Genomic DNA, 26,784 nt, shown 5'->3' on the forward strand with positions numbered 1-26,784 from the left:
TCCATCCAGCGTTGCTTCATGTCCTTGGGTAACTCCTTATCCCAGTCATATGATTTGTTGTTGTCATCCTTAAGACCTCAAAGCGGTTGCATACAAACCTTGGCAACAACTACAACAGGACCTACTAGTCCGAGAGGGTAGAACAACCTGGCAATTTAGGAAAGTGAGCTGCGTTTCGTAATGTGAGAATTTAAATCTAAAGGTGCCTCAGGAACAACATATTTTAGCTGGTCAGAGAAGAACAAACCAATACAAACCTAAGGTTTAAATGTGTTGGTCTTTTTCGAAGTTTTCTGATGATTTCATTGCTCGGTTTGTTTGACTAATCCCTTCAATAACTTCAGGGCAATTACTGGCCCACTTTCGAAGCTGCATACCGGCTGAATTAATCATGGAAATCAGGTGATCTTGTAGGTTGATTGCTTCGGCCACGGTCTTGGCTCCAGAAAAGAAGTCATTCACGTAAAAATCTTTGCAGGCAGCTCTTGCTGCGAGTGGAACCCTCATCCTGTGCAATCTGCTGCAATACACGTGTAGCTAGAAATGGAGCGGAAGTTGTTCCATACGTCACCGTCTTTAGCTTGTAGATATTGATGGATTCCTCTAGCGACCGACGCCAGAAAATCATATGAAATCGGCTGTCTTCTGGAGAAATTGCTATTTGTCGATACATTTGAGCAATGTCTGCGATAAGCATTATTGGATAGGAGCGGGATCGCATCGTGATTGCCCTCAAATCTTCCTGAATAGTTGGACCTACTAGCATTGCATCGTTCAAAGAAATTCCATTTGAACTCTTGCACGAAGCATCAAATACAACCCGAACCTTTGTGGTGCTGCTATCCTCACGAAAGACCGGATTACGGGGAAGAAAGTATGCCGGCCCGGATCCTACTTCAGTTACGTCAATTCGCTCCATGTGTCCTAACTTCTCATATTCATCCATCAATTTCTTATATTCCTCCGCCAAGTTTATATCTCGACCCAAACGATTTTCTAGTAATTGGAAACGGTGAAGTGCTGTGCGTCTGTTACTTCTTAGCTTCTTCAGGGTATCTTCTTTGAACGGTATGTGCACAATGTATCTTTCATCTTCACCGCGGAAATCAGTGTCTGTAAAGTGCCTTTCGCATTAAGCTTCATCAGCAGATTGAACTATTGTTGAGCCATCCTCAATTGTCCAAAAACGCTCCATGCTACGTTGTATATCAGCAATAGTAAGAAGATTGCTTGCTATAGGTGGTCTGGATTGATTCTGAGGTGTTTGTGTTTTGCCGCTAAGTACTCATCCTAAAACGGAATTTATTAACAACGGAAGGGATTTACCCAAAGAAATGCGGCCTGCAACGTTAAACAAGTCGAAGAATATTTCCGCTCCCAACACAACATCAATTGGTACACGGACGGGTCTGCCAACTGAATTTCCGTAGGAAGTGCCCAGCAAGATGCGTCAGGGAAATGGATGGCAGGTCTACTGTGACTTTAGGTAGAACGACGGCTCCGTCTCTTCACGGTCTCGATCTACCTGCTAGCGCTTTTCCCTCCGGAAAATCGAGTTTTGTCTGTTCCGCGCCCGGTCATATCGTTCCTCGTTCCCCCTCGTGTGGTGTTGCAGCAATCTCGCCCATGCTGCATTCTTCTCTTCCACTAACTGCTCACATACGCCGTCATACCAGCCGTATCTCTGATCCGGGGACACCGTGCCAAGTGCAGCGGTTGCGGTACTTCCAATGGCAGGTCGAATATCTCTCCAGCCATCTTTAAGAGATGGCATGAGCCTAGCTGCTCTTCCATTGGGAGTGCCACTTCCAGCTGCTTCGCGTTGTCTTGGGCTAGTCTACCGTCTTGTAGCTGCCCAATGTTCAGCCGCGGCGGACAACTTCGACGCGTGTTGTACACCGTCGAGAGTTTTGAGCGCAGACATACTACAACGAGGTAGTGGTCGAATTCAATATTCGCATTGCGGTAAGTGCGTACGTTCGTGATGTCAGAGAAGAATTTACCGTCGATTAGAACGTGGTCGATTTGGTTTTCCGTTTCTTGATTAGGTGATTTCCATGTGGCCTTGTGGATATTCTTGCGGGGGAAGAAAGTGCTTCGGACTACCATTCCGCGGGAGGCTGCAAAGTTTATGCATCGTTGACCGTTGTCGTTCGATACGGTATGCAGACTATCCGGTCCTTGGTGTGGGCAGTGCACGTCGATGATGCTATAGTTGAAGAAACGGCCTTTTATCCTCAGGTTGCATATCCTTGCGTTGATTGGCTGCCCAGCACTATGAAGCCGGTTCTCAGCTGGTTTATGGCGCCACAGCTTTGGTAGAAGGTAGCCGCTCGATGCCCGCTTTTCCACACTTTCTGTCCTGTCCAGCACATTTCCTGCAGTGCTACGACGTCGAAGTTGCGGGGATGTAATTTATCGTAGATTATCCTGTCGCAACCTGCGAAGCCTAGCGACTTGCAATTCCATGTTCCAAGCTTCCAATCGTAATCCTTTATTCATCGCCTAGGCCGTTGCCGATTGTAACGAATCGTATTATCTTCTATGTCGTTCGTAATGATCGTTTCCAAAGGCGGCTTATCGGGCCTGTGCAAACCTCCTATCTCGTCAGAGGGCCGTCGTGTCAGGTCTGTTTAGCGTCCCACCTAACACCAGGACTTGGGCTTGTGTGCTTTAAGCGGCACACTGTCGCTTTGGCGGAGCCTACTTGCGAATACATGCATCTTTTTATAGAAGTTTAACAGAGCCTATTGTCAAACCCCACCACATCCTAGGCAGGCACCACAACTCGCAGATGGCCTGGGGAGGGATCGCCAAGCCCTTGGACATAGTCCCTGCTGCCCCTGCACGGATCTGATAAATGTGACTGTTTCTTTTTGGGTTATATTGTCAATGAAAATAGACATCTCGAATTTAGATAACCGCATATATACATAACATTAATTTGCCAACAAAAATGCTCGGGATGACGCAAATTAAATTCACGAAATATCTCAGAGTTGAATAGACATTTTCGAAGTGTTTTTTCCAGTGAGATGTGACATCATTTGAAACTTTTTTAAATCCACCTTTGAAAACTTATATGGTAGCTTTGAAGATTTATTTTGATAAAAAAAAAACATAGGAACGGGAATTACGATTGCGACACACCTATAACCACTTTAGTACAAATCTCGCATAGATTTTTGTTGGGCCAAAGAACATGTGCATCATGGAGATGCAACATCGTACACCCAACAAGCGGATGGCAGATTTTTATACAGTTCTACATAAAAAACCAATATAAAATTTTGGCATATACAAATTTGGAAGATTTTAATATGTACTATCTTTGTATTGAAATCCTACAATTTTGAATTATTCTACAGCTTATAGTTTTTGCAAAACACGTGCAAAATTGTATATGCCAAAATTATAGCTCCGTATTTACATGGGAAAGCGATTATATTGGTATTATAGACGAAGCGTTGGTAACTAATCATGATATGAGCGCACACATTCAGAATCATGCTCTCAAAAATATTCAGGTAGCTTTGAAGCTTCAGCTTCTTCAATTAGCAAATTATTCCAAGGGGTTTGGAATAATTTGCTAATTGGAGATTGATTTGGCACTAAAAACAGCGATTTATTGATAGCAACGTTCGCACTTAACCTTGAACGAGGTCCCGTTCTGACGTAATGCACCCGAAATCATCCTCTTACATAAAACCAGTTCTATTCCGTCGTACATCTCGGCAAATGCCGGTCATTCGACCACGTACGTAACCCATTAAAATCGAAATCTCATCTAACACAGCATCAATCGCTTTTCTCCTCCTCACAGACACATTGTTACCGCGCTTGGCTGTGCCGCCCTCCATCATCGCATCAACGCATCGCCCGAAAACAGTCGAGCCCGGATCGATCGGCGTTCATCAACCAGCCAGGCGTGTCGAAATCCCCTGACGGCGCAGCGCCGTGCTCCTAAAGGAAAGCAAGTCTCTCGCACTGTCCAAGCGACGAGCTCGATCTAGTGCGTCAATCGCGACGATCGCGCCGCGAGCTAGTGAATCACGCCGAACGTCGCGACGCGCGGAGCAAAATCACGGACTTCAAGCAGCTGCTTGGTCGTTTGTCTGGGTGCTGGACTGCTGATCGCGCACAACGTTGTTGCAGTTGGTCCGGGACGGTTCAAGTCGCGATCGTTTGGTAGTCGTCGTCGTCGTCGTCGTAAGTCGCATGCCGGCAGTTCGTACGTGGAGGAATCGAAAGCATTTTTCGAGTGTCGAATATCTCTAACGGTAAAACTGAAACCCGCGGATCGCGGTTGGGTGCGTTACATTATAACTGTGTCAGTGGTGATTTCATTGTTGAAGTGATAACCTCGAAAAAGGTCTTATTTAAGGTTAAGGTGCTCGGTTGAGACAACGGGAAAATTTGGGCATCATAATGGCGCTAGTGTTTGTCGGTGTGGTTTTGGCAATTGGGGTGTTGATATTTTTCTTCATGAAGTCGTCGAAGGAAATGCCCAAAAATATGTCACAATTTGTGACGGAGCTTAAGATGCAGTACATCGGATTCGTTGGGATCGTAGAGGACATATTACTGCGTGGTGCCAACAAAGTCAGTAAGTATATGATGGACATTATATATGATAAATGTTATATAAATCTTAATATTTAATCAGTTTTTTAATAACACAACAAATTTGTTGATGTTAATTCTTCCACAGTATTGCATATTTACTTACTGATCAGCTAAGGATGTTATATATTTAACAAGATGTCTGATCTGAAAAAAGTCTAGATTTAAAAAAAACGATAGTTTGTAATTGAGCAATTAGTAACGTCTCTTGGAGAAAAATTAATTGTATTTGTCGCCACCTATGACTTTTTCATCACAGTATATTACATTTACTAAATTCTAAATTTTCAGATCGACTACTAATATTTTAGAGAAGCCTTTCAAATCATTTAATAAAAAAAGAACGATAGAACTTAATTGTTTTTCTACATTCAACAGATACTTCATAATTTTGAAATAACAAAATCCCTTTGGAAAACTATTCTTGCTGTTTTCCGCCTTTCTATTGAAATCTCTCTGCATATCTCTTTTGTGTTTCCATTAGAAACCAATTCCCTACACCCAACCAGCGTTCGATTTTCTTACATTTCTGTACAAAAAAGGGCATATACGAAATTGCTAGATTCTTATTCAATTATTGACCTTACAACTTTGCAAACTTTCTTACAATACCGTATATGACTTCTTTTTTTTTGTAAGTGGATATAACAATTTCGTATATGAATTGTAATAAAATCTAACATTCACTGAATGGGTTTATGAATTATGGCGAGTACTCGCAAACAATAATTCTTCTCTTGCAAAAGAACTTCCCGATAAAAAAACGGAGGTGTAGGTTAATTGCTTAGTCATTCCTCTTTTTCCAATATCAGCAAGACCGTTTGAAGCGATTTTTTTTGTAATAAATTGATTTGGTAGATTGTGAGGCTCAGAATGGTATTAGTGCCAAACTTTTTATTATTGAAACCGTAGCCGTAGACCGGAGATCACCTCAGTTTAACCTTTCAGCACGCAGACGGTCATTTAGGCTCGTTCGTGCTGTACACCGTAAAAGATGCTTTCTTGTTAGTGATGTACAAAAGACAACAGCGCGCGTGCTGTACATAACCTTTTTTGCATTGTACAAAGATTCAAGGGATAACAATAACTATAGGAGAAAAAAGCAGTCCGTCAGTTAAGAAGCTTCGTCAGTGTTTGTCCTCTGTACGTTCTAAAATGGGAACATCCACAAATTACGTAACGCTTAGAGGGGGGAGTAGGGGTTGACCGAAGCGTGACGATCCATACAAAAATTTTCAATGATTCATACAAAAAGTGTGTGGGGGGAGGGGGGGTTGAAAATGGCCAATTTTAACGTTACGTAATTAATGGATCTTCCCAAAGAGTATTTTGTTTATTATCCGATTTTGCATGCTCCAGCAGTTATCGATCTGATGACTTTTCTTTGCAGATTTGTTTGCCTTCTTGTCCAAAACAGTTTAGGAATCAGAAAGTCTTTCGCGTGATCATTGCACAGATCATCCCGTGTGTCGCTGACTTTGGATTGAATTGTAAGTGATTAAAGTTGCGCATGCTCGCAGATCGTGTGCTGAACGCTAACTCATGACGTTGCAGACAGAGGTGTGCACCGGTCCGCATTTTTGACCAGCGGCGCCGGTGAAAATCCGCTTGGCTTTCCAATATGTTGTTTACATCGTAGTACTTTTAGGAAATTCCGGATTCAGCCGAGTTAACCTTTTTGTCCCTGGCATCAAGAATGTTATCGATCATTTAGCAACCTGCGTTCGATCATTTAGTAGTTTATTAATAACTCATTCCAGAGGCTTAATTTTAAAATGTGTTCTATTGTGAAATTCTAGTGCGAAGGTTTTTCTACAACTCTTCCTAACAGGCCAATGTTTGAACTCCGATATAAATGGAGTTGAGGCACCAGTTGCATTAACTCATACTGAATTATAACAAAATTTTAATCATTTAGTATAAGTTACTGCTACTAGCGCTACAGCTCCGTTATAACTGAAATTTAAAGAACGAACTGTTAGACAGAGTTGTAGAAAAACCTTCGCACTAGAAGTTCACCATACAAAACATTTTTAAATTTAGCCTCTAGAGTGTGCTATTGACAAACAACTAAATGATAAAACGCAGATTAATAAATGATCGATAACATCCTTGCCTGGCATCTGTTTTTAAGTGCTTTAAAAATTAAAATTTCTGTAAAAACTACATTTCTTGACCGATTCCTTCGCAACAAGTTGCATTTGATCCAGATGGATCCCAATTTTTAATTCGATATGAATCATCCTCAGCTTGAGCTTGAGCTTGATGACCGCACAATTCGTAGTTGCTACTCCGTGATTGATCAGAAAAATCAAAATTGCACAGGGAACCAAAAGTTGGGGCTTGCGATTAGCATTCCAAGAGACCGAGATCACCTCTGCATCTCCACAGATGCCACAGGAAGGATTTTTGTACGTGGGACGGGGTAAATAGTTATATGGATCTGGATTCATCTTAAGGTGGTTATACAACAAAGCCACAAATCGGCCATCTTGGAAACCACGTGCTTTTTCTAGTGATTTTTCAAGAGCACGAATTGAGAGAACAACAACGCCCATGGGGATCACAACATCTGTAGATCGTTTGATTACTCATGCTAAGCAACCGACTTTAATTTCAGCATTGTACAGAAAATATTACGCTGGTTTTGAACTTTTGATAATAGGAGTAGAAAACCGTGTGGTGAATTTGGAATTCACCACATGGCTTGATTGTATAATCACCTTAATAAGTTATGCGATCCGTGTAACCTTTATATAATACAATAATTAATTACTTCATACTTCTCATAAGTACGCCGTCACTTTTAATGACGAACTGTTCAATGAATTCAAAAAAATAAATGTAAATATCTGAAACATGATTTTATCACGGTGTCTTTGTCCAAAGAGGCTCATCTTCAAAAAAAATCACACTCTCCGAAACACCCACCATACAGACTTTCCTCTTTAAGCGCAATTTTAAAATGTTCTATCGGCGGTCGTTTTTCCATAAATTTTTGTGGTGGTAAATTAGATTTATACGGAATTTGCACTAAAAATACCGAAAATTTGATTCCCCCGTAGAACATTTTAGTTTACACACGACATGAAAGAGTAGACCATATTCCTCCGCGTGATGGGTGTCTCAGAGACACTGATTCTTTAAAAAATATAGTTCCCCTTAGAGACACTGTGTTATATTTTAATCATTTTAATCTTATCATCATTATGGTTTCCACTTGATGTACATGTTATAAAAATACAAAGTATGCGTCGACACCAGTTGTAACGAACCATCCAATTTTTGGTTAAAAACAAATAAATACATGAAAAAATTAATTGTTTTTTTTAATAAAAAAGCGAAAGTAGAAAGGTAATCGAGATCTAAACTACGAAAGTAGAGAAAAGGAACATCCTCACCGGTTTTCTGTTGACCCCTTCCGAGAGTTCCGAAGACCCTGAGAACATTAACGGGAAAGTGACAACTCATCCGCAACAGCAATTGCACTTTTCATAGCTGATGACACGCGGTTTACACAAATGACTTTATACCAGCGGAAACCCATTTAAAATCATCGAACAATGTCAACCGGAACACTCGCGTAAAAGACTCACTTTAGTTCCCAACAAAAAGTCGTTGAACACCGAGCGAACACTCGCGCACTTCACGAAGTTATTTATCTGGCGAAATCCTAAGTCATAATCGGGGGAAAATCCCGGGGCGTAGCACCAGCCAAACAAAAATATCGGGAGCGAGAAAAACTGTTGTCAAACAATAAACACAGCCGACCAAGCGCAAGGGTTACTTCGATCCTCTCTCAATTCGATATGAATCAATAATCAGTAGAGGAAACTAGGGATCCTATAATGATCATTATAGGATCCCTAGGGGAAACTGGACACACGTGATACCCGGGGACACATGATCTTCCTCTGTTTTCTTGAAAACTAATTACATTTTTATACAACTGATATGTATAAACAGATCCTTCAGACAGATAAATGAATCTGAGTAATATTTGGTATCAGTTCCTTCATGTATATGGGTTTTAGAGAGGTTTTATTATTATAGCGTTCTCATTTATTTATTTCAGCAAAGGGAAAAAGTTTAAAAACTTTGTAAATCCAAAACGAGTCAAATTTTTACTGGACGTAGTTTTATTATTCCAGATTTGAATAAGCTTATTAAATTAATTATTGCTCATATTACAGTGAATATAAAATAAGAAATAAACCAATACTCAATATGGACACACTTGATCCCGCACAGTTTGTACACACTTAATCCCGATATTTCATATATTAAACATTTTTGTTGTATCCCATTGCATTTGCATATTATTGTACTAGGGGAACTGTTCCGTTTTCCATCTCACTGAACATGTATTCATCTCATCGCGAAACAAAGGAATATGGCACCAAATTCGTCGCTTCTTTTTGCTAACATGCGTGCTAACTGCTGAAAAAAATCTAATGGGATGGAAATGTGAGCTATGAGATGAAGTGCCGAACAGTTCCCCTACATGCAACTAATTGATCTGTTATAATTCTTTTCTGGTTTAAAAGTTAAAATAGATTTATTTACTTACTTCAATTTTATCATTCAAGCACACGCGTAATTTGAATTTGCCAAAAGCCTTAACTCATTACCTAGAACAAAGTGTAGTCAAACATAGTTAACTTTGATTAGTTTTATTGAAAACAAGTAAATTAATTAACATAATCTCTCTTCAACAAAAGCTAATTGCATATTATTCGGCAACTCGGCCGTACGAAACGTGACCTTTAACTGGTCTTGTTGGGTTATCACGCCTATCTAGAGAGTAGGAGGTTAAGGGTTATTATTATTATTTAACCATTAATTATAAAACCAGTATAAAACCAAAATGTCACTTGGGATGTGACCAGATTGAATCCAAGTAGTACAGGAACGTTTAAAATATCAATTCCATAGTTGCATTGAGAAATAATGAAGCTTGAGTTGCCACAAGACGTACTTTGAACCAATTTAAAAAATAGCCATTCCACAGATTCTTCGGAATGTGACCGATGTGATCGAATTGAGCCCAATTTGCCAGGAGACCCAGAGAATAAAATTTCCATCATTGGTTTGTAAAATCATGTAGTTTGAGGTGTTACACGACTTATTTCGCCTCAATTTAGGAAATGGCACTTCCACAGATCTCCCAGACTGTGGCCGAATTGAACCCGAGTATTCCAGGAACCTTGAAAATATCATTCCCATCATTGTTTTGCAGAACCATCGCACGACCTGTTTTGACTTAAATTTGTAATTGGCCACTTTTTCTGGGAACAACTGACCCCAACGTATTCTGGAATAATTACATATGTAACTGCACTGATGTTTGAACCAAATCCAGTATGAATCGAAAATTGGGATCTATCCGGATCGAATGTAGCGAAGGAATCGATCGAGAAATGTGTTAATTTTTAAACAGACGTCAGTTCGAATTTGGGATGGAAATCTTCTTTCCCACTTTTCACTGGACATCATTCGAAATATCCGATAATTATTATTAATCGTTTTCAATTTGCAGAAAATTCTTTAAAATTTGCTTTATACGTTAAATTTTGTTTTACAATGACATCTTTATGTTCTTCTTTTTGATTTTCTTTATTTTTTATAGAACTTTGATCAAGCTTCTTATTTTTGCAAATTCGTTTGTGAATGGCTTAGACATGTACAACACTTGACGGAATCACAATTCGACATTGTTGTTTCAAAAGGGCGAAAGTCGCAAACGTAAACATTGACTTCTTCTGCTGATTTCATAAAGATTAGAGACTTCTGGCGGCATTTTCCACTTCCGCTCGATAGAAGGCGCGGAGCGCCACCAGTTCCAAGTATTTGTTAGCTGGGAGCGGTCCTACTTGTTGAGGAATTTGCAGGAAAAGGCATTGTTTACGTTTGCGACATTGGCCCTTATGAAACAACCGTGTCGAATTGTTCGTGTATCAAGCTTGTTACCATTTGGATGATCCACCCTATTTCATCAGCACCGAGCAAAGAGCGAAAACAGGAGAAAGAGATATACCTACTGAATGTTTTATGTTTCAATGCTTAAAGTTCCCAATAAGGATTATGTTATATTAGTATTTTGTTGTACTAGAATAAAGCTATAACTTAAAATTTACACCTTCCTCGATTAGGACCCATTGAGTTTTAGTCTCCGCCTTAGAGCGTTGAGCAACCGGCCGTCCATCGGCCCTATTGGCCCTGCCGGAAGACAGCACTGTCGAGGCAGCAGTTCTTCTAGCCCTCCCGCTTTGTAAAGCCCACCAAGCAGCACGCGATTGCTATCAGTGAGCCATAGACGCGATAGCCTAACCGCTGTATCTTGATCCAGAGATTTCTAACCACGAACGCCGGCCGGCCAACGCAACACATCACACACACGCACGACACACTTAGTGTAAGTAGAGTGAACAATAAAAATTATAAAAGACCGAGAGTGATACGTTTGTTCATTGATCAACCCCAGCACACACTTTATCTTAGCTGACCCTGAGAAAAGAGGCGGGTGTAGCCGGGTGGTGCTTGGCATTTGGGAGTGATGTTGGGACGATGGTGTTGACATCGATTTAGGTGAGATGAACCCGAAGACATCTCTGGTGATAGCTGTTTGACCAGAATACATATTAAAAAACTCAAAGGTGCAGCCCAATCTGGTGGTACGCAAAGGTGACGTAGGACTACGTAGCTATTCGAAATTGATGATATTTGCCATAATAATTTGTGTCGTTTTATTAACATTGAGCAAACTGCTCGGAGGTCAACTGAATCAAGAAGTCAAATAGTTGTTCCCAGTTGGATGGACTTTGAGTCTCTAACCGTGGAATTAATATGACTCATCGGCCGCTGACATTCGGGGACATCACAATCCTTACTTTGCCACGTACGCTTACATCGCCGGCAAAAACCAAACTTTGCAAATAAACATATTTGGGTTTGGTTTCACGCCACTTCTGATTCTGCTTATTTCTCCTTTTTTTCGGCCATTTTTGAGGATGGTCTCCTCCAAAAAGGTCTTTATAATAAAGAAGGTTGACCTGACAATCCGATATGAACTTTCTTTAAAGTGCAAAACTCAATCGTAACTAGTAAATTTGATAGCGCGGCGGAGGGAGATGATGCAATTAATTTGAACGGATGGAATCACTAACAGCAACCAAGCTACCACGCTAAACCCGATGTCGCCGAAACAATCCATTTTCGCAATTAACTCTTTCTTTGTATAAAATGCTGGTCCTGAGAAGAACCAATTTTCTTTTCTCAATGTGTCTTTCCAATAACTAACTGCATCCAAACGCTTGTCGGCACCTTGCGTTGAAATTGTCCGACCACCACTCGATGATTTTTCGCTAAGCCTCCAAAATTTGGAATAAATTTTCGGCATTGCCACTGCTACTCACGCCTTCGTGCTGCTGTGTCCGATCCGCTGCATCAAATGTCGAACCGCTCTTTGTGGAATCCCGATCAAAATGGCTCGCGCGCGCCGGACAGCAGCTTTCTTGTATTCAATAAATTAAGCCCGTTAGCCCCGCCCCTTTGTGATCTGTTATGGGTGTAAATATAATGTGCACTCATAACGATTAATGAAGGGGTGGGCTAATGGAATTACTTCATTAGATATAAGAAAGCTGCTTTTCGGCGCGTGCGAGCCATTTTGATCGAGATTCCGCAGACAACGGACCGTTTGGAGAATGACAAATTCTAAGAATCGTATGAAATTTTCTCGCAAGATTCTGAATTTGGTTATGAGATGTTGGTTATCTAAGATGCGTATTGTTGCGAAGAATAACAACAGAAATTTGACTCAAGACGAAGTTTCTTCATTTTACTAAACATTATCTCTTGGCATCTGTCTGTCCGAGCGACGTTCACCGATGGGTGGTTGCTGTAGATAGTTTCCACTGAGGTGGCGTCTTCATTGATTTCATACAAAAGCTACCATCTTATACAAAAGAAGGTTGATCTGAAATAAACTTTCTTCAAAGTGGAAAACTCAATCGTAAATAGCGAATTTGATAGCACGTCGGAGGGAGATGATGCAGTAAATTTGAATGGATGGAATCACTGACAGAAACCAAGCTTCCACGCCAAACGCCGATGCCACCGAAACAGTCCATTTTCGCAATTAAACCTTTCTTTTCAGAAAATGCTGGTCCTAAGAAGAACCAATTTTCTTTCCCCAATGCGCCTTTCCAACTAACTGACCCAACAATTTGTAATAAATTTTCAGCATCGCCACTGGCGGTGCGGGATCGCAACAGTGCTATTTTTATAGTCAACCCTTTCTTCATATGAAATGCTGGTTCGTTGATGTTGAATGACCTGAGAACCAATGCGATGGATTTCCGTTGAAAATGTTACCAGCGCCTCCGTGATGCTGTGTACGGTCCGCTGCGATCGCTTTGATGCGTCCGCTCTGCGTGAAATCGTGTTCAAACTGAGGATTAGATCCAAGTCCGCAAGTGATTGATTTTTGATGTCTGTGCTAGTGATGCCAGTACGTGATTGGTTGGTTAACCTATTTCTAAACATTTTATCAATTTTCGATAATAAATAGTTAAAAATCAGTATTTTCATATAAATACAAAGAAGCGTTGACTCATCCTTGATCAAATGGTCCAAAAAATTAAAAATCCGTCGAGAAACGGCTGAGATATTAAAGTTTAAAGCCAATCATATTCTCGTGACGGTCCCCGATTCTCGCAATCGTAAAGTGTACCCCAATATAGAAAAGACAGACGTAGTCCTACGTCAAAAAGTGAAAAGAATCATTAGAGGTATTCACTGTTTTTATTCAATATTGTTTGTTTTCAATGAACATTTTTGGACCATATAATAACTGATATGATTGTAAACAGTTCGAAAACACATTTTTTGGATGAATGCACCCTGAAATTCAGAGGAGGCTCATATAAACCATGTTTCCCCTATTTCGATCATCATAGCCACGGGCTATAAGATTGTTAAGGATTGTGAAAATTAGACTTACCTGAAAAGGTGAATATTCGAAGTAGAAATCGGTTCTTCGAACAGAAAGCTGAGTGGAACCGATTTCTGCTTCGAATACTCCTCCAATGAAATTTGAATGAACGTATCCAAACGTCCACGCTTCTGTGCACGGGATTCTCTTCCACTTCCAAATTGTGTACCACAAAATCAACAACATTCTTCTTATTTGAACTTTTCAAATAAATTTCGTCAAGCTTAACGAAAAAAGCAGAAAATTTGACAGTTTTCGAGACTTTCCGCAATCGAATATAAAGTAGGCGGGGAGATGAAACCATGAAACCATCTCCATTCGATTCTCCAGTAATTTTCACTTGAGAAAATCGCGTTTCGGGTCCTTGTTTCCTACTATGCATGGTGTTATATACCGATCAATTCAGTTCGATGAATTGAGGCGATGTCTGTATGTGCGTGTGTGTGTATGTTGTCGTGACCCGGACGAGATTTCTAGTCTCGACCGTTCGTCGCAACAATACTCAGCAAACTGATCCGCTCTTCGCTTTAGACACGACCATTCGACATGTTTCAAAATAAGGTAGCTTGCTACCCATTCGAAAGAAGTGCATACCAAAAGAGCGTATTCAAATTACAAAAATCAATATCACTATATCAATATCAAATTACTTTTTTTTATACTTTATAGCCCTGATCTTATCTACTACATTCTTCTCCACCTCTACTCTCCAGAAGTGTAATAAATGTGTAATAACTTTAAAACTTCATATTGTTGATCCCTAAACAAATATTATCCACATCAAACTATCTTCTGACTACTTTTTATAGTCCAATAAATTGAAATTCAAAACTCCCTTCTTAATTTTTTAAAAAGATTTAAAATGTAATACAATCAATCTACGGCTTGAACCGTAGCCAAATCCAATTCAAGTCCAAGCTTACATATCTATCCAATTCGAAAGGAATGAAATATGCAAATCCAATTTAAATCCAATTTAATTCAATTCAGATCCAATCTAAATCCAATTCAAATCAAAACAAAATCCAATCCAATGCAAATCGAATCCAAATTCAAATCCAAACGAATCTAATCTAAATTCATTCCATACCAAATCCAGTCCACATACAATTCAAATCCAATCAAAAACCAATCCACATTAAATTCAATCCAAATCCAATCCATTTCTAATCCCAAGCATAAACAAATCCAAATCAAATTCAATCCGAATTAAATCGAAATCCAATCCAAAAAACAATCCAAATCCAATACAGATCCAAATAAAGTCCGATCGAAATCCAAATCCATACGAATCTAATCCAAATCCAATACAAATCCAATCCAAATTCAATCAAAATCCAATTCAAATTCATAATCTTAATCCAATCCTAATTCATTCCAAACCAAATCCAGTCCAAATACAATCCAAATCCGATACAAATCAGACCCAATCCACATTCAATTCAAATTCAGTCTAAATCCAATACCATTCTAATCGCAATCATATCCAAATCCAATCCAAATGCAATTCAAATTCAAACCGAATCAAATCCAAATCCAATTCAAACCCAATACCAATCCAGTTCAAATCCGAATCAGATCAAATCCAATTTAAATCCAATCCAAATAAAAACAAAATCCAATCCAATGCAAATCCAATCCAAATTAAAATCCATACGAATCTAATACAAATTCATTCCACACCAAATCTAGTCCAAATACAATTCAAATCCGATACAAATCAAATCCAATCAAAAACCAATCCACATTAAATTCAAATTCAATCCAAATCCAATCCAATTCTAATCCCAAGCATAAACAAATCCAAATCAAATTCAATCCGAATTAAATTGAAATCCAATCCAAAATACAATCCAAATCCAATCCAAAATCCAATCCAAATCCAATCCAGATCCAATCAAAGTTCGATCGAAATCCAAATCCATACGAATCTAATCCAAATTCAATCAAAATCTAATTCAAATCCATACGAATCTAATCTTAATCCAATCCGAATTCATTCGAAACCAAATCCAGTCCAAGACAATCCAAATCTGATACAAATCAAACCCAATCCACATTCAATTAAAATTCAGTCCAAATCCAATACCATTCTAATCTCAATCATATCCAAATCCAATCCAAATGCAATTCAAATTCAAACCGAATCAAATCTAAATCCAATTCAAACCCAATACCAATCCAATTCTAATCCGAATCAGATCAAATCCAATCGAAATCCGATCCAAATCCAATCTAATCCAGATCTAATGCAAATCCAAATTCCAGTCCAAATCCAAACCAAATCAAATCCAAATCCAATCTAAATCCAATCCAAATCCAATCCAAATCCAACGCAAATCCAATCCAAATCCAATCAAATACTAATCCAATCCAAAACTAATCCAAATCCAATCTAAATCCAATCCAAATTTAATCGAAACCCAATCCAAATACAATTCAAATTCAAATACAAATCCAATCCAAATGCAATCTAAATCGAATCCAAATCCAGTTCAAGTCAAGTCTAAATCCAATACAAACTCCATCCAAATCGAATTCAAATCAAGTTCAAAATTCAAATGTAATCCAAATCTAGGAACTTTTTCCAAACAAGAGCTCTGCTCTGCAAATATAATATTTGAAACCAATTTCCAAAACCAATTCTTCCATGCAATCTTGAAATTTTATTTTAATGTTTTAGATTTGTATCAAACAAACAATCCAACTCGTCATCTTATTTTTATAAACATTTGTCTGTTTTTTTTTTGCTTATTTGCCCTATTTTGCCTTTCTTTTACGCTTTGTTTTGTCACCTGGCCTACTCCTCTGACCTTCCGTCAGGGTGCCTACCGGAAACGCTTGCCTTTTCCGTTATTTTGTTCTTTTTTATTGTGCCGTCTTTTTTGCACTTTTTTGTCAACCGGCCTACTCCTCTGCCCTTCCGTCAGGGAGCCTACCGGAGACGCTAGCAATCTTCGATTTTTCTACTTATTGTGCCCACTTTTTTGCACATTTCAGTCTGCCGGCCTACTCCTCTGCCCTTCCGTCAGGGAGCCTACCGGAGACGCTAGCAATCTTTGATTTTCTAATTCTTATTGTGCCTACTTTTTTTGCACCTCTTTGTCTCCCGGCCTACTCCTCTGCCCTTCCGTCAGGGAGCCTACCGGAGACGCCAGCTTTCGTCATTTGCGTTTTTGTTTTGTTTTGGATGCCATCTTTTTTGCACTTTTTTTGTCACCCGGCCTACTCCTCTGCCCTTTCGTCAGGGAGCCTACCGGAGACGCTTGCCTTTTCCGTTATTTTGTTCTTTTTTATTGTGCCGTCTTTTTTGCACTTTTTTTGTCAACCGGCCTACTCCTCTGCCCTTCCGTCAGGGAGCCTACCGGAGACGCTAGCATATTTACATTATGTTTTTCTCTATATTTACCTTGAATTTACTATAATTATTTGCTATTTCACTTTAAACTTATATTCCGGGAGCACCTACACAAACTACAGAAAATACGGTTTTAAGACTACCGGCTGCGTCATTGTCGTGACCCGGACGAGATTTCTAGTCTCGACCGTTCGTCGCAACAATACTCAGCAAACTGATCCGCTCTTCGCTTTTGACACGACCATTCGACATGTTTCAAAATAAGGTAGCTTGCTACCCATTCGAAAAAAGTGCATACCAAAAGAGCGTATTCAAATTACAAAAATCAATATCACTATATCAATATCAAATTACTTTTTTTTTTTACTTTATAGACCTGATCTTATCTACTACATATGTCTGTGCGCAAAACCCGTTCAAAAAACTCACTCATTTTTTTGGCATTTATTCTTAACCGATTTGCTTGCAACAAGTTGCATTCGACGCAGAATCCTTTCCCATTGGCCAGATCGAACTATTGGCTCAAAATTTATGTTTTTACTATTTATATACCTCGCGAGAAAGGCTCCATCACCGCTAGGTGGATTAATCTGGGTTTTCGGTTAAAAATTCTTACCAAAATTATCAGCGCGAGTTCTTCATTTGTCGTATATTTAGATATGCTCATTTGCCCAATTTGTCCAAACTGCCCGCTCCCCAAAACGTTACTTCAGTTGCCCACAGCCCTCAAAATGGCTAATTTCTGTATGATTTTACCAGTCAAAAAATCTTATTAGTTTAGATTAATCGCTTGGTTAACTTAATCCAAATTCTATTTGTGCAGCATATCTTAAATAATCGAAGCAATGATAATAGGCTTTTTGAATTGGGTCATAAAATACGTACACCAATAAAGCTAATAAAGGACTCACTTGCTAGCCTCCAACGTTAAATTATTTTTTTTGGTAGATCATCAAATCCTCAATTGACCCACATTTGTGTAGTCGGTGTACTAAGGAGCGGAACACTCCCTTGTTCTTCCAAACTCAAGTTCTCTTTAGGAATCGATTACCTTCAAAATTCCATTATCTGCTGAATCTGCGCTCTTCTATTTGTTGAATCAGAAGCTGCCGATTTCTCGTACATAACTCCATAAGCTCGAGCAAGCAAGCAGCACACCACACCGCACAAAATCGAGTTAAGAGTCAAGAGGCTGAGCTCTAATCCCATTCTTCACGATCGGCTGGGTAAGGCAACTTTTAAACTGCATCTTTCGGTTTGTTGCCGCTGCCACTGCTACTGCCGAGTCCAAAACAAATAAACATTTGCAGCCTTATCAGTATGCAGCTGCTGCACTCGAACCGGGGAGCCAGCCCACACCGGAAGCTGGCATGTGTCCGTTTTCCCTGCTAGTGGTTGCAAATAGCAATAGGCACCGCTATTGGCTGTTCAATGTGGATGGTCTGAAATTAAGTTTAAAAGACTATTCGATTCGAGCATTGACCATCCCCACCTGAGCACGCCACAGACCGCCATCCAGTGCTGGACAGAGTGGGAGTTAGTCGCAGTGACTGAATTCATTAGAGCGGTGGTGCTAAAATGTATTTTTCCATTTGTTTTCTCGATTGCGGTTAGTTTTCGCAAGCTCGATATTGCATCGTCTCCGATAGTTAGTTGGGAAGCGATGATAAATTTGCGCCACCAGCTCGAACGCAGCAGCGTTCATCCATGGAGCTCATCAGAATAAACAAAACGGATCACGACAATCCATCGAGTGGCTTCGCAAATCAATCTGGTTTATCTTGTTTTATTAGACGGAGACGGATCCATTGGGGATTTAAAATGTGGATCGCTTCACTATGCATAGCTTTTGGATCGGTAACGACTGAATCATTTAAACAGTTGGAAGAGTTTTGCTAGAATTCATGAAAACAAGCATGGCACATAAACGACAATACTAAACCGGCAAATTATTATCAACTCACGTATCGGACTTGGAACCCGATTTCGAAACTAGTCGTGACTTCATTGTAATGGTCCTCCACCCGATATTTTGACGTAAACTACGTCTAAGGGGAAGACTCGGATACAGGGTGACAAATGAAAATTTCCAAATCCGAGACCGTCACGAAATCATGTAAGATTTTGAACGTTAATAGCGCATTCATCTTTCGATGGATTTTTGAGATTTATATATCAATCGACTCGGAAACTCTCCACCAATTTTCCAGTTATATTGAAACATTTGATTATCAACGTTAAAGTAGGGTATTGGACCATTTTGGCAGCACCTCTTTTTCCCGTTCGCAACGTGAGTCTCATTCGGCCGTCGTTCAGTGTAGTTAGGTTTTGGGCTCTTCTTTTTGTGCGGTGCTTCACACCAGTTTGCCACAAAAAGTAGGGCCACAGCAGTGACTGCAGTCGGCGATATATGTACATACAATCGCATGTTTGTGCAAGGATAGGATGATCGATTGTTAGCAACGGCAATGCAATGTCATAATGCGATAATCGCAATGCAAATGAACAAACATGTTCGATTCAAAGATAACTTAGGAGCATGGTAAGCCATTTTATGATAAACTGCAAATTGTTAATTATATTTTTATTATTAAATATGCGCCAAAATCAAAAGAATTCAATTTTAATTCAGGAAGTTTGAATGCACTTTAGATACTCTGAGGGTACAATCATGCGGGGCTTATTGTATACGGCTATAGCTTCGGAACGCATACTTTATTGAAACGGGCTATAGGTTACAACAGAACTATTACTTTCTAGCTCCCGAATCTAAGATTCTTGCAATTATATTAATAATATGGTTGCACGAATATGTTATCCATAATGCCACTGACAGATAGTGGGAGTTAGATTGTAATAAAATAGCACAAATACCCTATTCCCGTCCGCAGCGTTTACTACTCTGGCGCATCTCAACCGAATGGCTTGGTTTTTGGTACCGTTCTGACTCAAATCCCGAATATGACTCATATTCCGAACACTGGCGTTTTAGCGCCCTAAAACTAAAACTGTCATTGGTTTTCCGCACTGAAGATCAAGATAACAAACGAATTCAAACTCCTTTGGAGAAAATTACACGAATAAAGTTAAAATGGGCATTTAAAAGCTAAAGTTCGGAATATGAGTCATGTTCGGAATTTGAGTCAAAACGGTACATGGCTAGTATTTGTTGATTTCTAGTTGGCGCAACCGGGTTTTATCGACTCGCGCTTCTTTGTCGGACTCAACAATACGACTAAGTATCCCTTCTCTGCCAACTATTCCCCGTCACTCCAAATAACAGAAGGTGAAAATTCTGCCAAAGGTCTAAAGGCTCGTATTCTTCCTCCAGTGATGACTCGATGCTCTGACTACCATTAAACAGAGGCACCTGTTTGTCCGTAGCCAGAGCAGAGATTCTTTGCAAGGTTCAGGGCCGATGCGTATCGTCTCGCATCTGTCGTAAAATCGTAAAATACACCCCCAGCTACAAACATATTGCACATCGATCACAGTAACTTATATATGCCCGAATTCTCTCACAATATGGTTATTGCAACAAGATTGGCTCAACGTATGGTGCTTGTGATATCATAACCATGTAACGCTAGTGAGTTATTTTTATTTCAGAATAGTATTATTTAATAGTCATACTCCACTATTTCCACCTATATATTACTACAAATAAACTAGAATAGTGGTCGAAAATTTGGAATGAAACTGAATCCCTACTAATTTTACTCTAAGTCGAATGCAACAGTTGGAATTGCGAAAAGCATTATTACCACTTGGGGTTTTAAAGTTAAAATTTTAAGTTATCGTACCGTCGTCGATGAGACAACGGGTCAAATGGGGGTGAGAATGGGTCATTGTTTCAACTACATAGAATGCTTGAAGAATAGATTTAATGTATCTGAGAACAATAAAACTGAATTATAAGTGACCTTTTTGAACGATTTTGTTATCCGACCTCCAGACTGTCGGTGAGGGCTCGGACGTCACCCCTGACTACGGTATCCAACATTTTTTTATATTTTAAGTTATGGTAATTTTGTTCTAAACCAGTGACATAAGTAATCCAATGAATTATCTTAAAATATGACTATATTCCTCAATGCACCAAACTGTTCTACGTAGTTTACGTTGGGCGGTCGTGTCTTGTACATAACCCTTCAGATTTTTGCAAATAAAAATTAACAATCGATCGTCAATCTCCGCTCCCGTTAAGTGGTTAATTCTTCCGAGTACTGCATCCAACCGACCGTCCCCCTTCCGATCGGCTTCACCGCGGGTGACCGGCGAAGTTGATGCTTTTTTACTTTCGAACGCAAACATTGAGCCCTGTTTCCGTTTCCACGAACGAATTTTAATTTCTGCAACGTTCTCCCCACCAGCGGGGTCAGGATGTTTCACTTTTCTTCCATTTGCCAACCGGTTGAGTGGTGGGCGGCGACGTCCTCATTTCCACTTCGCTATCAAAATTCGGTGGTTTTCCTCCGAACCCTGCGCTTCACCCGATATCGTCCTCCGCCCTGGCGACGTAGGTGGACATGGTCAGATGGCTTCCGGGAAATCCAATCTCCATGGTTTATGCCCGAGTCAAACGCACAATAGTGCCTCATTTCGAGGGGTATCGGAAAATCAGGTTGATGAGTGACTCGTGTTAAATTGGGGCTTTTAAAAATTTAACACTTCTTCCCTCCCATACCGGCCGGAAGGGTTGATTGCTGGTCATTTTTAACAGAAGGTCAAAATTGGATCAATTGAACCCTGGGCAGTGGATGACGAGTTTTCGGGAGTAATTTTCGCCACCCACCTTTGTTCCGGACGAAATTAGTGTTTTCGTTACGGTGGGACGATTTTTTCTGGATCACTGGTGCGATGCGGCGATTGAGTGCTGGCTGAGGTTACGCATCATCGGTTCCCGGCAGCTTTCGGTTGATATTTACAGAGCATTAATTAATGTGTTTGCGTTCAATAATTAAAATTCACCGGCTGGCTTGGGAACGAAAATTACTTCCGGTGTCCGGAGGAATATCAATTTGTATTGGCGTCATTATTAGTTTTTGATCAGGGTGTTTGGTCCGAGCTATAAAATCAATTACGAGGCTTATTATGGCAAGTAAAGCGCGAGTGTGAATTCGCCGAACTCCATCTGGTCATGATGGAAGTTAATTGCGGTAATCGATGCATAATTAGAATTAAATTTAAAGAACAAAAGTTGAAATTTTAAAACTTGTTTCAAATGCCACAAAATCATTACATAACGGTTGAATGGCAAAAACATTCAAGAATACGAAAGCTCAGAAGAGAAGAGTTCGACAAGATTTTTACAATTCATTTCGGAATTTACAAAAATTCCTTTCGGAAGTCTACAAGAAATCCATTCAGAATTCTACAAGAATTCCATTCGGAATTCTACAAGAATTCCATTCGGAATTCTACAAGAAATCCATTCGGAATTCTACAAGACATCCATTCGGAATTCTACAAGAAATCCATTCAGAATTCTACAAGAATTCCATTCAGAATTCTACAAGAATTCCATTCGGAGTTCTACAAGAATTCCTTTCGGAATTCTACAAGAAATCCTTTCGGAATTCTACAAGAATTCCTTTCGGAATTCTACAAGAATTCCTTTCGGAATTCTACAAGAATTCCTTTCGAATTCTACAAGAATTCCTTTCGAATTCTACAAGAATTCCTTCGGGAATTCTACAAGAATTCCTTTCGAATTCTACAAGAATTCCTTTCGAATTCTACAAAATTCCTTTCGAATTCTACAAGAATTCCTTCGGGAATTCTACAAGAATTCCTTTCGAATTCTACAATTCTTCGAATTCTACAAGAATTCCTTTCAGGAATTCTACAAAATTCCATTCGAATTCTACAAAATTCCATTCGAATTCTAAATTCCATTCAAGAATTCCATTAGAATTCTACAAGAATTCCATTCGAATTCTACAAGAATTCCATTCTGAATTCTACAAGAATTCCATTCGAATTCTACAAGAATTCCATTCGGAATTCTACAAGAATTCCATTCGAATTCTACAAGAATTCCATTCTGAATTCTACAAGAATTCCATTCGAATTCTAAGAATTCCATTCGAATTCTACAAGAATTCCATTCGGAATTCTACAAGAAATCCATTCAGAATTCTACAAGAATTCCATTCAGAATTCTACAAGAATTCCATTCGGAATTCTACAAAATTCCATTCGAATTCTACAAAATTCCATTCAATTCTACAAAATTCCATTCAGAATTCTCAAATTCCATTCGGAATTCTACAAAATTCCATTCAGATTCTACAAGAATTCCATTCGGAATTCTACAAAATTCCATTCCAATTCTACAAGAATTCCATTCGGAATTCTACAAATTCCATTCGAATTCTATAAATTCCATTCGAATTCTGCAAAATTCCATTCTGAATTCTACAAAATTCCATTCGAATTCTACAAAATTCCATTCAGATTCTACAAAATTCCATTCGAATTCTACAAAATTCCATTCGGAATTCTTCAAAATTCCATTCGAATTCTACAAGAATTCCATTCAGAATTCTGAAATTCCATTCGGAATTCTACAAAATTCCATTCGAATTCTGCAAGAATTCCATTCAATTCTACAAAATTCCATTCGGAATTCTACAAAATTCCATTCGGAATTCTACAAAATTCCATTCAATTCTACAAAATTCCATTCGGAATTCTACAAGAATTCCATTCGGAATTCTACAAGAATTCCATTCAGATTCTACAAAATTCCATTCAAATTCTACAAAATTCCATTCGAAATTCTATCAGAATTCCATTCGAAATTCTTTCAGAATTCCATTCGGAACTCTATCAAGATTCCATTCGGAATTCTATAAGAATTCCATTCGGAATTCTATCAGAACTCCATTCGGAATTCTTTCAAAATTCCATTCGGAATTCTACAAAATTCCATTCAGATTCTACAGAATTCCATTCAGATTCTACAAATTCCATTCGGAATTCTAAGATTCCATTCGGAATTCTACAAAATTCCATTCGGAATTCTACAAAATTCCATTCGGAATTCTACAGAAATTCCATTCGAATTCTACAAGAATTCCATTCAGATTCTAAAATTCCATTCGAATTCTGAATTCCATTCGGAATTCTGCAAAATTCGAATTCAAATTCTTGCAGAATTCCATTCGGAATTCTACAGAATTCGAATAATTCTGTAGAATTCCAGATGGAGTCTTAATTCCATTCAAAATTCTGGTGAAATTCAAATTCTTGCAGAATTCCGAATGGAATTCTACAAAATTCGAATGGAATTCTTGTAGAATTCAGATGGAATTCTTGTAGAATTCGAATGGAATTCTTGTAGAATTCGAATGGAATTGTAGAAATTCGAATGGAATTTGTAGAATTCGAATGGAATTCTTAGAATTCGAATGGAATTCTTGCAAGAATTCGAATGGAATTCTTGCAGAATCAGATGGAATTCTTGTAGAATTCGAATGGAATTCTTGCATTCGAAATTCAGATGGAATCTTGCAGAATTCAGAATGGAATCTTGCAAATTCAGATGGAATTCTTGCAGAATTCAGATGGAATTCTGCAGAATTCGAATGGAATCTTGCAGAATTCCAGATGGAATTTTGTAGAATTCAGATGGAATTCTTAGGAATTCAGATGGAATTCTTGCAGAATTCAGATGGAATTCTTGCAGAATTCAGATGGAATCTTGCAGAATTCGAATGGAATTCTTGCAGAATTCCGATGGAATTCTTGCAGAATTCGAATGGAATAATTGTGGAATTCAGATGAGTTCCAGATGGAATTCTTGTAGAATTCCGAATGGAATTCTTGTAGAATGGAATGGAATTTTGTGGGAAATTCGAATGGAATTTTGTAGAATTCAGAATGGAATTCTGAGAATTCAGATGGATTCTTGTAGAATTCTGAATGGAATTCTTGTAGAATTCCGAATGGAATTCTTGTAGAATTCGAATGGAATTTAGAATTCAGATGGAATTCAGAATTCAGATGGAATTCTTGGAATTCAGATGGAATTCTTAGAATTCCAGAATGGAATTTTGTAGAATTCAGATGGAATGGAATTTTGTAGAATTCCGAATGGAATTCTTGTAGAATTCGAATGGAATTTTGTAGAATTCGAATGGAATTCTTGTAGAATGAATGGAATTCTTGTAGAATTCGAATGGAATCAGATGGGATTCGAATGGAATTCTTGATGGAATTCCAGATGGAATTCTTAGTTCAGATGAATTCTTGATTCCAGATGGAGAATTCTTGTAGAATTCAGATGGAATTCTTGTAGAATTCGAATGGAATTCTTGGAGAATTCAGATGGAATTCTGTAGAATTCAGATGGAAGTGGAATTCAGATGGAATCTTGTGGGGAATTCGAATGGAATTTGCAGAATTCCGAATGGGAATTCTTGTAGATTCAGAATGGAATTCTTGTAGAATTCGAATGGAATTCTTGTAGAATTCGAATGGAATTCTTGTAGAATTCGAATGGAATTCTTGCAGAATTCGAATGGAATTTTATAGAATTCAGAATGGAATTCTTATAGAATTCGAATGGAATTCTTGTAGAATTCGAATGGAATTCTTGTGTAATTCAAATGGAATTCTTGTAGAATTCCGAATGGAATTCTTGTAGAATTCCGAATGGAATTCTTGTAGAATTCCGAATGGAATTCTTGTAGAATTCCGAATGGAATTCTTGTAGAATTCTAAATGGAATTCTTGTAGAATTCCGAATGGAATTCTTGTAGAACTCCGAATGGAATTCTTGAAGTATTCGAATGGAATTCGAATTATAAATTCCGAATGGAATTCTTGTAGAATTCAGAATGGAATTCTTGTAGAATTCAGAATGGAATTCTTGTAGAATTCGAATGGAATTCTTGTAGAATTCGAATGGAATTCTTGTAGAATTCCGAATGGAATTCTTGTAGAATTCCGAATGGAATTCTTGTAGAACTCCGAATGGAATTCTTGTAGAAATGGAATTCTTGTAGAATTCCGAATGGAATTCTTGTAGAATTCCGAATGGAATTCTTGTAGAATTCCGAATGGAATTCTTGTAGAATTCCGAATGGAATTCTTGTAGAATTCCGAATGGAATTCTTGTAGAATTCCGAATGGAATTCTTGTAGAATTCCGAATGGAATTCTTGTAGAATTCCGAATGGAATTCTTGTAGAATTCCGAATGGAATTCTTGTAGAATTCCGAATGGAATTCTTGTAGAATTCCGAATGGAATTCTTGTAGAATTCAAATGGAATTCTTGTAGAATTCCGAATGGAATTCTTGTAGAATTCTAAATGGAATTCTTGTAGAATTCCGAAAGGAATTCTTGTAGAATTCCGAAAGGAATTCTTGTAGAATTCCGAATGGAATTCTTGTAGAATTCCGAATGGAATTCTTGTAGAATTCCGAATGGAAATGGAAGTTCCTCCTGGAATTTCCCGGAAGTTGCTCCTGGAATTCCTCCGGAAGTTCCTCCTGGAATTCCTCCAGAAGTTCCTCCTGGAATTCCTCCGGAAGTTCCTCCTGGAATTCCTCCGGAAGTTCCTCCTGGAATTCCTCCGGAAGTTCCTCCTGGAATTCCTCCGGAAGTTCCTCCTGGAATTCCTCCGGAAGTTCCTCCTGAAATTCCTCCGGAAGTTCCTCCTGGAATTCCTCCGGAAGTTCCTCCTGGAATTCCTCCGGAAGTTCCTCCTGGAATTCCTCCGGAAGTTCCTCCTGGAATTCCTCCGGAAGTTCCTCCTGGAATTCCTCCGGAAGTTCCTCCTGGAATTCCTCCGAAGTT

The 26,784-nt window shown here is 38.9% G+C and overlaps 1 protein-coding gene across 1 annotated transcript in view; it reads left to right on the forward strand.

Annotated features, from left to right (window-relative positions):
• Positions 1–3,951: 3,951 nt before the first annotated feature.
• The window catches only part of LOC134225678 (dehydrogenase/reductase SDR family member on chromosome X), an 87,594-nt gene continuing 64,761 nt past the window's right edge, over positions 3,952–26,784 (forward strand). Inside the window, exon 1 of the mRNA XM_062705948.1 lies at positions 3,952–4,606. Coding sequence (XP_062561932.1) covers positions 4,429–4,606 — 178 coding nt within the window. The 5' untranslated portion in view covers positions 3,952–4,428. The remainder of the gene's footprint in view (positions 4,607–26,784) is intronic.

Source organism: Armigeres subalbatus, chromosome 3, assembly GCF_024139115.2.
Source record: "Armigeres subalbatus isolate Guangzhou_Male chromosome 3, GZ_Asu_2, whole genome shotgun sequence".
NCBI classification, from domain to species: Eukaryota; Metazoa; Arthropoda; class Insecta; order Diptera; family Culicidae; genus Armigeres; species Armigeres subalbatus.